The 16,118-nt window shown below is 34.0% G+C and overlaps 1 protein-coding gene across 5 annotated transcripts in view; it reads right to left on the bottom strand.

Moving 5' to 3' along the window:
* The window catches only part of SPOPL (speckle type BTB/POZ protein like), a 71,393-nt gene that overhangs the window by 5,445 nt on the left and 49,830 nt on the right, over positions 1-16,118 (bottom strand). For 2 of the 5 annotated variants that reach the window (XM_034954065.2, XM_034954064.2), the window contains exons 3-9: positions 15,061-15,188; positions 13,208-13,304; positions 8,564-8,741; positions 8,426-8,481; positions 6,833-6,955; positions 2,898-3,040; positions 2,755-2,808 (exon numbers count right to left, since the gene is read on the bottom strand). In XM_034954065.2, coding sequence (XP_034809956.1) covers positions 2,755-2,808; positions 2,898-3,040; positions 6,833-6,955; positions 8,426-8,481; positions 8,564-8,741; positions 13,208-13,304; positions 15,061-15,188 — 779 coding nt within the window. The remainder of the gene's footprint in view (positions 1-2,754; positions 2,809-2,897; positions 3,041-6,832; positions 6,956-8,425; positions 8,482-8,563; positions 8,742-13,207; positions 13,305-15,060; positions 15,189-16,118) is intronic. The other 3 variants (XM_003822823.5, XM_034954066.2, XM_034954063.2) reach the window with 2 other exon arrangements.

Below are 16,118 nucleotides of genomic sequence, written 5' to 3' on the forward strand. Positions count from 1 at the left end.
AAGTCTAATTTCCACCGTTCATCTCTTGCCTGAACTACTCCAGTAACTTTCCAACTGGTCTACCTGTATTCAACCTTGTTTCTCAACTACTATTGCCACCACAACCTCCCCACAATTTGTTCTCCACCCTGCATGCAGAGATTGTTAAAAATGCAAAACTAATCATGTCCCACTCTGGGTGAAAACCCTTTACTGGACACCTACTACTCTGAATATCTAAAAATTCTAATGTTATTTTACATGGCCTTTCAGGGTCTGATCTCTGCCTACTTTCTCTAGCTTCTTCTCATTACCTACCTCCCCGCCCGCAACACACACACACACACACACACACACACACACACACACACACACACACACACACACTATACTGCTCTTTCTCATTGTTAAAACTTTGCGCATCTCATTTCCTTTTTCTGGGGTGTACTTTTCTTCCTCTCTTCCCTCTTCTTCACCAAGGTAACCTCTACAATATTTCCGGCATTTAGTTTTGTGCTCTGATTCCTAGATTAGGTTAAGTCTCTGCTATATGCTCCTATGGGTATGCTACATATTCCCTATCATCACGCTTTACTGCAATTAGCTGTTTAATCTGCTGCTAGACCATAAACTCCATGAAGGCAGGGAAAATATATGTCATGCTCACCACTGTATTCTCTATACTGTGCACTGTGACTTGGGAATTTACTGGATAATAAAGGATAAGTATCTGTCAAATGAATGATCAACTACTACTTTACGCTTCTATACTTTGGTTCATGCTGTCCCTTCTGTCTGCAATGCTTGCTACTTCCTTCTTACGTCTGCTAACTCCTATTTGTGTTTTAAGACTCAGCTATATCCAGGAAGCCATTTCTAAATTTCCAGGGTTAGTCAAGTTCTTGTACATATTCTCTTCTATTGTATTACTTACCATATTATAATGAAATGATATATTTATATATCTATCTCTATTAGATAACTTTCCCAAGACCAAGAATTTTCCCTTGAAATTTTTTTTATATGCAGCACCCTAGCATTGTACTTGAAACACAGAAGATGCTAGAGTAATGTCTGCTGAACTAAATAGTAGCTGATACCAACAAAACAATTTTTTAAGTTGGCAAACATCAAATTATTAGATTGGTGCAAAAGTAATTGTGGTTTTTGCCATTAAAAGTAATGCCAAAATCTGCAATTACTTTTGCATCAGCCTAATACCAGTGTGTCATTGTGTTCAATATTTCAATTAGTTGTTTAGAATCACATAGATACCAATTACACCTTTTTCATTCATTAATAAATATCTATTGATGAATATGAATACAGCTTCTCCAAGGGGGTACAAAACAAGCTATTTTTTTTTGACACTGAAAAAGTTATAAAACGTGAAGTATTTCCTTAGAGTAAAACTAGAGCTTGAAAATGGCTAAGTACAAAGGATCATAAATTGCCATTTGATGCTAATATAGTATACTTTAAACTCAAAACAATTTTTCTCTAGGATCAAATGCCATAATGATATCATATTAGCATACACTGACCAACGTATTATACAAGACAACCAATAATTTTAAAGTAGTCACTACTTTTTACTTTCAGAAAACAGAATCTACAAACTAATAAGATGAACTCAGTTAAACAACTTAACATATATCAAAACAGATTAAAGCAATGGGAAATAATTAAGTCAACAAACTAATTCATTTCCTTCTTTAAAAATTTTTGGCCGGGCACGGTGGCTCACTTCTGTAATCCCAGCACTTTGGGAGGCCAAGACAGGCGGATCATGAGGTCAGGAGATCGAGACCATCCTGGCTACCACGGTGAAAACCCGTCTCTGCTAAAAATACAAAAAAATGATCCAGGTGTGGTGGCAGGCTCCTGTAGTTCCAGCTACTTGGGAGGCTGAGGCAGGAGAATGGCGTGAACCCAGGAGGCGGAGCTCGCAGTGAGCCGAGATCACACCACTGCACTCCAGCCAGGGCAACAGTGCGAGACTCTGTCTCAAAAAAAAAAAAAAAAAAAAAAAATTTCCACTTTCTTATATCAACTTTTGATAATTTGAGGAAAGGAAATTTAAGGGTTTATAGGCAAAACTAATCAAAAGCAGATGCAAACACTTCAACCTATTGACTTCTTTCCCCATTGTGATTTCGAATAATAACAAAGAATATAAAAGTCATGAAAAGTAAGAGAAGAGAAAAAAGTAGAATAGTATGTTCATATTCACAAGATCCAGTCTTAGAAAGATATAGCAACTATCCAACCCCTTATAGGTTCACTAGGGAAAAGAGAATATCAAATTGCTACCATTTTTGGACTATTAGGAAGCTAGCCTAATATAGCATATTACTCAAGGTACCTGGCTAACCTAAGAAGCAGTGAGTCAGCCTTCAAATGTAAAGGCTTTCTCAGCAAATCTGGAGGGTAACATTCCTCATAGGAGTAAATGAATTATTTCCCACACTTTTTGGAATGCTTTCTGAAGGGGCATGGACTAGATCTCTAGCAATACCTGGACTCTGCTATATACTACATGGCATTATGCGCTTAAGATATTACAGCATCCATCCGAGGTTGCACTAGAAGCTGACCTACAAGGGAGCATAGCCTCAGGAATCCACTAAGTAGTCTTTGTTTGTTTTTAATAACTGGCAGTTTGCTTCATGTAACATTTGGATTCATACTTATTGTAGATGAACAAAAGGCTATGCAAACACTTAATCTCACTTATGTAGAGCAACTTTGAGTCAGAAACTGATGTCATCTTACTTGCTGTTCCAGTTTTTCCCATCTTTACACCCAAGTTGTCGAAGTACACTGCACCTGCATTGAAGATTTAAACATACTTAAAAAAAAGTCCAGAGAAAAAATATTGAAGGTGTCATGCCCACTGAAATACAAGCATAGCTTACCTATTAATAAAGTCTATGGCTTGTGCTTTCAACTGTTCTGCACTGTGCAAATCTGCAAGGACAAGGGTATCTGCAACATTCTCTACTGAGAGGTTACTACACAAAGCTTCTTCGCACATGACCTTCAGCCGTTCCAGTGCATACTATCCAAAATGAAAACATAACCATTAAACATTTACTCCAACTAAGTTCCTGAATACATGATACATTTGCAACTTGGAAAATAAGGGTAAAATAGATTATTATTTAAGATTATTTTAAAATTCTTTAAGTTACTGTTTTAACCTAATATGAAGTAAATATAAACGAATGCACTTAGAAGAAAGACTAATTTTCTTTAGGAAACTGCAATTTGCATAAGCGTATTTTTGAAGTAGGATTTATTCTAAAAAGCTACCTTATTACTCAATATTCTTAATAAATATACTTCTCTTCTCTACTACTTCAAACACTAATGTGTACCACCAAGTATACTGCATGTTGCCACCACTCAGTATTGAAGGATGAATTCATTGTAACGTTAAATAAATCGTATTCATAACCACTGAACATTCTTGCAGGTATTAGTGTATGTTATATAACATGTTGAGCAGCTTTACTAAGGTATAACTGACACACAATAAAGTACACATAAGGTTCACATTCTGCTAAGTTTATACAGCCATAAAACCATCATTAACTCTACAATAAATATACCAATTGTCCCTCAAAGTTTCCCTCTACCTCTTTGTAATCTTTCCCTCTTGCCCCACCCTAGGTGATACCTCTGATATGCTTTCTATCACTATAGATTAGTCTGCATTTTCTGGAGTTTTCTATACATGAAATAACATATTACATATTTGTTTTTGTCTGACTCCTTCATTCAGTATAATTATTTTGAGAATCATGAATGTTATTGCGTATCAATAGTTCAATCCTTTTTATTTCATCATACATAGATATACAACAATATGTTTTACACATTCAACTGCTGATGAATATTTGGGTTGTTACCAGTTCTTGGCTGTTACAATTGAAGCTGTTAGTCATATACAAGTGTCTGTATGGGCATATGCTTTCTTTCCACTTAGGTAAAAACCTAAAATTGGACTCACTGGATCACAGTGTAAGTTTATGTTTAACTTTCTGAGAAACTGTCAAACACTTTTCCAAAGTGGTTGTACCATTTTACATTTCCATCAACAGCACATGAGAGCCCTAATTTTTCCGTGTCTTTAACATGAGAATCCTATTCTTCCACATCCTTGACAACACTTAGTATGGTCTTTGTACTTTTAGCCATTATAATGATGTGCAGGAATATCTAATGATGGCTTGAATTTACATTTCCCTAATGACCTAATGATGTTGAGTATCTTTCATTTTTGAGACAGGGTCTTGCTCTGTTGCCCAGGCTGGAGTGCAGTGGCACAATTAGGGCTCATTATAGTCTTGACCTCCTGGGCTAAAGGAATCCTCCCATCTCAGCCTCCTGAGTAGCTGGGATTACAGGCACATGGCACCACACCAGGCTAATTAAAAAAATTTTTTTTTGTAGAGATGGGGACTTACTATGTTGCATAGGCTGGTTTCAAACCCCTGGGCTCAAGTGATATTCCAGCCTAGGCCTCCTAACGTGTTGGGATTACAGGTGTGAGCCACCATGCTTGACTAGAATATCTTTTTATGTATTTCAGACATTATTTCAGAAAATGTTTGCTCAAACGTTTTGTCTACTTTTAGAAATAACATTGTTTTCTTATAACTGAGTTTTGAGAATTCTTTATATAGTCTGAATACAAAAGTCAGATATATTCTGAATAAAAGTTGTTCATTAGATATCTGCTGTGCAAATATTTTCTCCCAGTTTGTGGCTATTCTTTTTATTCTGTCTTTCGAAGAAAAGAAGTTGAAATTTTATTGAAGTCTATTTTATCATTTTTTTTCTTTTACAGAATTTTTGGTGCCACAGCTAAGAAATCTCTGCCTAACCTAACATCACAAACACTTTCTTTTATGTTTTCTTTTAGAGGTTTTAGATTTTTAGGTTTATGATCCATTTTGCATTACTTTTTTTTTTTTTTTTTTTTGAGATGGAATCTTGCTCTTTTGCCCAGGATGGAGTGCAGTGGTATGATCTTGGCTCACTGCAACCTCTGCCTCCTGGGTTCAAGCAATTCTCCTGCCTCAGCCTCCCAAGAAACTGGGATTACAGGCACACACCACCACACCCAGCTCATTTTTGTATTTTTAGTAGAGACAGGGTTTCACCATGTTGGCCAGGCTGGTCTTGAACTCCTGACCTCAAGTGATCTGTTCACTTTGGCCTCCCAAAGTGTTCGGATTACAGGCGTGAGCCACCATGCGAGGCCTGCCTTACTTTGTATACATGGTTTGAGGTGCACATGTAGGTATTCAACTGCTCCTGCACCACTTGTTTAAAGATTATCCTTTTTCTACTGAACTGTCTTTGTACTTTTGTCAAAAATTAAATATTCATAATGTGACGGTCTATTTTCATATTCATATTCTTTATTCTGTTCCATTATTTGCCCATCTTAACACCAATACAACACTGTCTTAATTTCTAAAGCTTTATAGTAAGTCATGATATCAAGTAGTGTTAGTCCTCTACTTTATTCTTTTTTTCCCCAAAGTTATTACAATAAAATTTTAAATCAGCTTGTCAACTTCTGAAAAAAAAAAAAAAGAAAAAAGACTGCTAGGATCTTGAGAGGAACATGCTGCGTCTACTATCAGTTTTAAAGACAACTGACATTTTAACAATATTGAGACTTTCAGTCCATGGACAAGATTTATGTACTTATTTAAGTCTTCCTGAGTTTCTTTTGGCATATTTTGTAATTTTCTTTTTTTCTTTTCAACTTTTATTGTAGAAACAGGGAGATACATGTGCAGGTTTGTTACAAAGGTATACTGTGTAATGCCACGGACATAAAGATGGGAACAACAGACACTGAGGACTCCTTGAGGGGGTAGAGAGGGAGGGGGGCAAGGGCTGAAAACTTACCTATTATTGGGTACTATCATCATTACCTGGGTGATGGGGTCAATCATACCCCAAACCTCAGCATCACATAATATACCTTTGTAATTTTCAATGTGTAGGTTTTAACCCTCTTTTTTCAAACGTATATCTATGTATTTAATACTGATGATGCTGCTATTGTAAATAGTGTTTTTAATTTAAGTTTTTATTGAGACAGTCATAGATTCATGTGCAGTTGTCAGAAAAAATAGATTCCATATACACACTTGGTCCAATTTCCCCAATGGTAACATTTTTCAAATGATGTGTATATATACACACACACCATCCATCGACACATACACATGCATACGTACATATATACATACATACATGCATATGTGAACTTGTATACTGAATGTGCTTTTAGGATTGAGAACCATTGGCTTAGAGATTTTTCTGATGTTTTTTGCAGTTTCTCTACCTTCAAAAAAATCATCATTACAAGAAAGTATTATAAAATTATTAATATTGTTTTTGCTCTATGCTGTCATAATAAAAAAACAATCTCTACGTGGAGAGAATTAAGTTACATAATATCTAATATTTTTTCCTTTTTTTAAAAAAGGTCATGCACTATATCTCAAGACTAAAAATATCTGAAAATTATATATGTCACTGTGTGTGTTCTTTTAAATGGAAGTCCATATACACTCAAAACGACTGAGTTTACAGGTTACTCTCCCATGAAAAAAGCCACTTCCTTCTGGCTCAAGATACTTTCACATCATGACTTTTAAAAAAAAATTTCATTTCCAGATTACCCCACTGTATGCTATTTCATAAAGCTTTCAAGAGCCATCTACAAATAATACGAGTTATTTGGAGTTTTCATTTGATGACAGCTTTCTATATAAATCAAGCTTGAGGGTATATTTTGGTTCCTTAAGACCTAATTACTTACTTTGTCTGCAGCTGCCAACAAGTTGTCAGCCATTTTGTCAAGGTTTGGTGCTCTCCCTGTGTAAATGAATCTCATCATTTCTTTAAAAACTTCAGGGTCTAAATCATTTATTTCCACTCGATTCTGATATCGAAAAACAACACAAAAATGTTAAAAAAAAAAAGTACACACAAATGAACCAAAGTGAATCTTTGACAGTAATTTAAAAGCCCTAAATCTACACTAAAATAGTGTATAACTCAAATATACATACACAGATATTTCTAAATTCTACTTTAAAATTGAGGTAGGTAAACTTCATTAAGTACTTCGGCAAAGTGAAGTGGACAAGTCCAAGAGGAAAAGCATACACTATCGGAGAGGTGGGAACCATGACCAGCTGGAGAGCCCATATTCTGATATTCAGACCAAGCCAAGCACCACCATGTGGAAAAAGGAGCCCCAATTTTTCAATTAAAAACAGTTAAAAAAAAAAAAAAACAAGTAAACAAACAGAAAACTATAAGCCAAATAAAATACATCTGTGTTAAGTTTCTGACCAGTATTCTAAAGGACACTGGCTATTAACCCTTTCTTTGTTGAATCCCTAGGTCCTAATACAACACCTAAGATCCTGTAACAAACAGTTCTTAATTCCCAGAATTAAGCAAAAGTAGGGCAAGGTACTAGAGGTAACAATAAAGCCCACTACCTCAGAATTCTCCCATTTGCAAAAATGGCATGTATTATCATATACTGGCACTTCCTTGCTTACCTGAAAAATAGTCAAGTCCAAAGAGTGCTTTTTTACTGCGTGTTTTTGTATTTAGTTTCTTTGCTGAGATCAATAAAGCTAAATATCTAACTAAATGACAGCAAATTTTTCTGACCCCTTGATGTCAATAGTATATGACATCACTGATGTCTCCCAACTTGGAAGTGATCAGAAGGCTGATCATAGCATCTCCCCAAACCAAAACTTGGAGAAAGAAAGCAGTTATTTTACTGCAGCATCTAGTTCTGCAGAAAGAATAAAATTGAGCCACATGAAAAAACTCTAGAGTTGTCCAGCTGGAGCCCTATGGTTCACAAGTTATGCAAACAGCAAAGAATCAACCTCTGATATCTAACATAATTACATTTCATGATGACAAGTAAAAGAGAAACATCTGGGGAAGTCAAGTAGGTAACATCCTGATTACAGTTGGTATACAATAATACTGATGTCATCTATGTTATTTTTGTTGCTAGAAAACAGATTCCAAAAATCAATCCATAAAGTCTTACAAAGGGAGAATATATACCTTGAACAGAGACTTCTCAAATAGCTATGGACCAGAATAGTCCTTTGGATAACTATCCTTTTGGATAACAACTATCCAATTTACCTACCAGAAGGGCATAAAAAATAGCTGTTCTCTGGAATATTGACTGCACATCCACATTGAGCTACATCTATTGTTCTATTATAGAACACATTTTTTTCCTGTTTGTAAAAATTTTCCCTGCTTATCACAGTATGACAATGAGAACATTGTACTATTACTTTTAAAACATACACCCAACTACTTTACGTTTATATAAATTAAATATTAGCCTTTAAGCCATGTTTACCTTTTTGCTTTCTTCCATTTCATGTTCAAACATGGCGTTAAAAACCGGAGATCGAGCTGTAACAAGATTATGTATCATTATTTTATGCATAAATGCATTTTTTAAAATGTACTATATTACCCCATAAGTAGAAAGTACCTGCAAGCACAGATTTATGAGCTTTAAATTCTTGTCCTCTCACGAAAAAACTGCAGTCTGTAAATCTTGTGTTTTCCCAGAGATTACCTAAATCTTCTGCTAGACGACACTCAGGCACCTTCAAAGTATTTGTATTAGTATGTCCTGATATGTTTACTGAATCTTGGACCACACTCACCTAATAAAAAAGGGACAGCAAGAAAAACACTTTCACAAAGTAATATCAGTAATTAGTTTAAGTCCATACTTCAATTTTTTATGTTTAAGCTTATTTGGATAATTCAATGTACTCCTAATCAAAATTTCTAATATCCAGAAACTGAAATTAAAAACACAATTTAAAGGAGAGAAATGAAAAAATTAGAAATATAGATCTTTTTCAATTTATTCTATATAAATAAATGGCTTATCAATTGGTTAGAATGCTTGATTATTAAAGTAATTACAAAAATATTTCTCAATAGAAAAGCCACAATATGATATAAACTCAAACAAAAGTACATCTTTGTGAGGTGGAGAAAAAAATTTCTTTTTTATTTTCTTACACTTCAAACCTACCTACATTTAAATTTTACTATATGTACATAAACATAGTATTTTGTTTAGAAGTCAAAATGACTTTTTACCGTATAAAAAGTGATAAAATTACAGTCTATGATATGCAAATTGAGAAGTTTTTAAAGTGTTATTCCTAATGTTTCACTTCTAGTAAAACTAATTTAAATACATATTAAAATGATTTAAATTTTAAGGTGCAAAAACTTCCACAAAAGCAACTGTAATTATTAAAGTTCACGAAAATCTTTTATGGAAGATCAACAGCAAGAGCAACATAATTTAGTTCGATTTGCAGACTTTTATTTACTTAAGAAATAATCAATAAAAGGTATGATTACAGTATTATTTTTATGGAGATTCCAATATAATATGGATCAAGTTATTTCCCATAAAAGATGACCACATACTGAATAATATCCTAAAACACTATTAAGTCTTGCACACCACTTTTTAAAAAAATTTATTTATTTATTTTTTATTTTTGAGACAAAGTCTGGCTCTGTTGCCTAGGCTAGAGTGCAGTGGAGTGATCTCGGCTCACTGCAACCGCTGCCTCCTGGGTTCAAGTAATTCTCCTGTCTCAGACCTCCCGAGTAGCTGGGATTACAGGTGTGTACCACCACACCCAGCTAATTTTTGTAGTTTTTAGCAGAGAAGGGGTTTCACCATGTTGGCCAGGCTGGTCTTGAACTCCTGACCTCAAGTGATCCACTTGCCTTGACCTCCCAAAGTGTTGGGATTACAGGAGTGAGCCATACCACCTGGCTGCAGACCACTTTTTAAAAAAATGGATTCTACTATGCTATTAAAAATTTCACATTACATTTAATACATGTAAAAAAAACACTTAAAGAAAATACTACCTTAACTAGTAAATGTTTCAAAGTAAATGACTTTTTTAAAAAACAAAACAAAACAAAAAGTGCTACATTACTTATCTACTGCTGTTTTCAACTTCTAAGTTTTGGGATCATTTGTTACACAGCAATAGATAGCTGCATTAATTTAACAATATTTCATTAGGCTTTTATTAAATAAAAGTATAAATAAGGACACACATATATACAGTAAACTATGCAGAAAACAGAATCATAAATAAATAAATTTGCTAAACTACCAATATGCTAACTAAGTCTAATAATGGTCCAATGTAAAATGTTTGGAGAAGATTAAGTCTTAGAAGTCCCAATACATCCAGACATACAAACATATATCTCATGTGAATGAATACACACTTCTAAAGAAAAACTAGAAAATCTTTATTTTTCTGAGGATATTTTTATTAACCGCTTTTGCCCTCAATTTACGTATTAACCTTTTGAAATCATATGTGTCACAGAAATCATCTAATCTATTCACCTTATTTTACAAAGAGATTTCAAACTGTGATAAAGACAAGGTAAACAAAGTATTCCAAATCACACTGTGCTGGCTTGTACCAAAGGAAGACTAGACCTAAATCTCCAGATTCTTTTTTTTTTTTCTTTTGAGACGGAGTCTTGCTCTGTCGCCCAGGCTGGAGTGCAGTGGCGCGATCTCTGCTCACTGCAAGCTCCGCCTCCTGCATTCATGCCATTCTCCTGCCTCAGCCTCCCGAGTAGCTGGGACTACAGGTGCCCGCCACCACTCCCAGCTAATCTTTTGTATTTTTAGTAGAGATGGGTTTTCACCATGTTAGCCAGGATGGTCTCGATCTCTTGACCTCGTGATCCACCCGCCTCAGCCTCCCAAAGTGCTGGGATTACAGGCGTGAGCCACCGTGCCTGGCCCAGATTCCTTTCTTTACGGCTCTTCATACAATATTTTTCTGATATTTTTAAAAATTAGTAAAATTAACACAATTATGACCAAAAAGCATTTATTACAACAATCTTAGGAGATGTTTCTCTAAGTATGGGAGCCACAAGATATTGTATAAATAAATAAATCTGCCAATAAAGGTGCTATCTTATCAAGTTTTTAATCAAGTTATGTCTAAAATTTTAATAACTATAAAAAAGTTTCACTAATCCTTACCCAACTGCCCTGTTCTACTACACATTATAACCTAATGATATAGACACAAAAAATGTTGGTGTTAATATTCAAGGTTTCGTAAGGGATCAGGTCCTTAGACCCTAACAGCATTTATTTGTTCATATCAAGCACTGCTCTTGAAATTTCTAGACAGAAAAAACTGGATCTGTTCAATGGCTTGCATGATACATACAGCAGAGTTACAAAATGTGATGATGTATTTAATTTCAGAAATGATTTCTTGAATTCTACTTACTGTCTCTTAAATTCAAAATAACGTATTTAATGTAGAAATTTGGCAAAAAATCAGGTAATAAAAGGATTAAAAAATAAAGACAATATTATCAGACACAGATATTGATGTTATATTTGTATTTTGTATAAGCAAGAACAATTCAGAAGATCTGTATTACTGACATACCTATCTACACAGTATTATCACAGCAACCACAAATTTTAACTAAGACACATAATTAATACTTCATACTCCAAAGAGTATTCAAGAGACTTCTTATAGAACATAAATTAATGATCTAATTAAAAATTGACATATGCAATGGATTCTGATTATTTTCCTGACACCTATATTTAAGAAAATGTTAAAAATTTGGTTTTATCTATTACATACTTAAATGCAGGTAATGAATGCTCTTACTGAATGGAACCTAGAATAAAAAATTCAGGAAAAAGGCTGAGATTCTTTCCTGAGGTCCAAGTTATGCTTCTTTCAAAAAAAAAAAAAAAAAGAGGCAAATGTGCAATCTTCAAAATTGTTAAATGTTGCAAAGCAAAACCTCAAAGTCATTTGACAGCCCTTTTTCAAATTTGCTTTTGGCTCAACTCAGAGAATATAGTTTAGACTGACAAGGAACATTTGAGGGATCTAATCTGTGACTATCCTGAAAAATTTGGGTCTCTTCTAATGTAGAGCTAAGGTAACTATTGGTTCCAGTTTTCGAAATCTGAATTTTCCAACTAATTCTAAAAGCCAGGAATTTCCAATGCTAAATAGTACTACAATTTTGCCATTTTAATCAACTAGCCAAACACCCACCACACCGGCTCCAAAGTGAGAAACTTTTAACAGTCGAATTTCACATGAATATCTTCCAGAATAGCGAGTTTTAGACTTTTTGATTTTCATAGATTGGTGTCATTAAAAAAAAAAAATCTGGTGACAGAAATAGGGTAGTCAACTTTTCATTTTGCCAAGAAAGGGCTTTTTAGAAAATAAATCCCAACTTCCTCCCACTATCATATATAATTATTTTAAAACAGAAAGGCTCTCTGCTATGATTTGAATGTATTTCACAAAGATCATATGTTGGAAATTTAATACCCAATGCAACAATGTTGACAGGTGAGACCTTTCAGAGGTAATTAGGTCATGAGGACTCTAACCTCATGAATGGATTAATGTGTTTACTGAGACAATGGGTTTATTAAAGCGAGTCTGGCGCGCACACACACACACACACCCTCCTACCCTCCAACAACCCCCACTCTTCCCCTCACCTCTTCTCTTTCTCACCATGTGATGATGTCCACCATGTTATGATGTGAGAAAAAGGACCTCACCAGAAGTAGCCTCAATCTTGGACTTCTCAGCCTCCAGAACCATGAGCCAATAAAAATTCTGTTCTTTAAAAATTACCTAGTCTCAGGTATTCTGTTAATGGCAACACGAAATGGACTAAGACACTATCTTAGCAAAAGACAAACAGGATGGGAAAAAAGATGTGTCCTTAAAAAGGAGCTAGTTAAACCTCATGAAATACTTGTTTATATATGTTTTATCTGTACATACATTTTTCCTGTATATCATGAAATGGTATGGGTCTGTAGACTGAGTATTTAAAATCTGTTGAATTTCAAAAGATAAATTAAACTAACCAGTTTTCTAGTTTTCCTACTTATTTCTCAATTCCTATTTTCTGCGTCACTTTGGGAAAGAGGGCAGAGCTGCTTACACTGCTACCAATCTCTATCTCTGGCTACTTTAACCACCGTAGGGAACTTGCAAGATTAAGTTACGTTTTGTGCAAAAAGGGTAGCACCCAACTGCCTTACCTGTCTACAGCACCACTTGCAGGGGAGGGGGAGGAGGCAGTTCTTTAGGAAGGGTAGTGCAATGCTTCCTCCTCTTCTGCAAGCAGTGCTGGAGATTCTGTAGAAGGAAGGGCATCCGTGAGCGGGGTGGAACAAACAGTGGAGGGCATGAAGAATGTTAGTTAAAAGTACCTTTTGCCCACCTATGCTAAATACGGTGCCCAGGGTATAAATATCTATATCAGCAAAAAGATGTATATTTCAGGATCCAAAAATGAATCTGATTGATGGCAACTTTAAAATATATGTCATGTTGGGTTTTGTTTTTGGGGGTCACTAGCATGTAGCATATGGATACCAAGCATACAAAAAAAAAATCTTAATTTCAGCCTTATTTCTGAATTTCTTGGTTGTCTAGGTTCCAGCACAGTGTACTTAGGAAAATATCTGCAAACACTATTTCAATTCTAAAAAAAAAAAAAAAAAAAAAAAAGGTATTTTCTAAAAAGGTTCATTTCTAAAACTATTTTAGCTGGTCATTTTTTGTTTTTGTTAAAATTGGATTAAATAGCCTTTAAGATCCTTTCTGTTCTAAATTAACATTTAAACAATTTACATGTGGAAATTTAGGATAACTGCTAAAATTCTGGAAGACTCTACAGTAAGGATGCTAAAAATTTTATATAGCATAACCTATATTTATTTAGACTACTACTTAGAATATCTGCTGATCAGCAACAAATACTGTTTTCTTCCCAGTTATTTAATAAGACTTGTGCTATGTGTTTGTCAACCAAATAATTGTATTCATAATAAATTCATCATACAGTTCATTTAACTTGTCTAAGTAAAAAATAAGATGCAATTATATAGTCTCTGGGGGCATATTTCAATTATTCTTCTGACATAATGTCATACAATTAGTTTGTAATCTTGCCAAGAAATCTTATACACTTACTATAAAAAGATTACAGCTTATAGTTAAGAAGTTATTATATTCCTAAGACACTCATCTGTCCATGATAATCTGTTGAAATATATCTAATGTTGAGTACATGATAAAAATCTTTTCAACTATCTTTCTTATGAAAATTATCAACTGCCTTAAACATTTTGATAAAATTGTTACTGATGTATATTCTCTATAAACTGTACTGGTTAAAAATATAATCCTTGAATTCAGTCCAAAGGTGAATCTCAAAAATTCATATAGATAAAACTACCTAATGATAACATGACAAAAGCAAATCCAAACATCAAATTAGGACAGATCGTAAGTGTACATTATTGGCAGAGGCAATGCTAGTAACTTTCAAAATATCCCATTCTGTGCACATAATTACACCTTATAAGTTTGTCAATAGACACGGGCATATCTTAAAAATCTGAGAACTATTTCTTAGAATGCTATTTAATTAGATTAATCCAACCGCCTGAACAATCAGAAAGCTTCTCAATGTTTTCCAGGTACTTCGGGTTCAAACTGATAAATTCTCAGTAATAATGTTTAATACAATCAATCTGAAAATTTTTTAAAAATTGACAATCTATGTCAGTGACTCAGAATGAAGAAAATATTTAGGAATGTTCACATATTCACATTCACAATCTTTTCAAGAGGAAGAAGGATGTAGTATGTTGTAGTATAAGTGTACACACAAATTATAGCTAGAAATATGACAGAGTGTTTCCAGACTGGGTCATTACACTGATTTGTGTCAAGAATTTTCTAAGCTTTTTCTAGTCAAGAATTTACAAATGAAACTCGATCAACTATACCAATTACTTAATTTTAAAGTGTTATTAATCCAGTTTATACTTTTGCCATATCACTAAATAAACCATGGGGTTCTTAGAATAAAAGATGTACCCACCTCACAAAATAATGTAAGCTTGTCATCTGGTAAAAGACCATTAGCTTCATCAAGCAAAAAGTCCCTTCTAATGAATTTTTTAAAACCCCAGTCCTTCCCTTGCACAAATCGATATGCTCTTTGGCTTTCTGGTGGAAAACAGAATAGAGTTTAAATAAAATAAATATCCAAGAGACTTTTTAAACATGGTAACACAGTTAAATAAAATGTGTGAAAACAGGACTTGTCAATACATCCATCATAAAAGTTACAGATATTTGTGTTTATAAATCAAATGTCATAAGAGTTTTAAGTCAGGTAGAAACAGTAACTCCATATGCCTACTCAATTTTGGCCATTGTCAATGTGCTCAATTTCAGACTTCTGGATCTCAAATAGAAAAGTCAGATCAGATCACATGGAGAAGGAAGAGATCTTTTTAACAATCTAAGATTGGCCCTAAAAGACAATTAAATAGGATCAAAATATGTTGGTATAGGCACACTAATCATCTAATATCAGAATCTGGTAAGAAACATACATCTTATTTCCTGCTTCTCCCTTCAAAAATGGATGTTCTAAATATCAAGGCATGTTTAAGCTTTCCTGACATACTCATCCCACCGATTTTTTATTCAACTATAGAAAAATCCATGAACCTGTGAAAAAGATAAAGAAAGTCCTTTATCATTCCTAAGTCTCTAGACATAACCTCCTCTCCCCTAAAAAGAATTTTTCATAAAAGTCCAAAAGATGCTTTTTGTGTAATTTGTAATAGATTTAATAAACATCTGAAGCAAATATTTCAAATGCCTAAGGTAGTCTATAACAACTATATACTAGGCAGTAAACAAGATCCTCTACAGAAAGTATTCATCATCTATTATACAAAGAATAAAATGGAAGTGGAAAATCAGTAATCAATCTACCTGAAATACTCCACTATCTTAAGGTGAGACAATGTGAAAATATATATTATTTTAGCAATACGTTATTTAAAAATGTATGTGAATGTGAATTTTCTGTAATCAAGTTACTTGATTCTGCGATTCATTTCTAGAAAATATTATTCTCCTGCC

The sequence above is a fragment of the Pan paniscus genome, chromosome 13, assembly GCF_029289425.2.
Source record: "Pan paniscus chromosome 13, NHGRI_mPanPan1-v2.0_pri, whole genome shotgun sequence".
Lineage (NCBI taxonomy): Eukaryota > Metazoa > Chordata > Mammalia > Primates > Hominidae > Pan > Pan paniscus.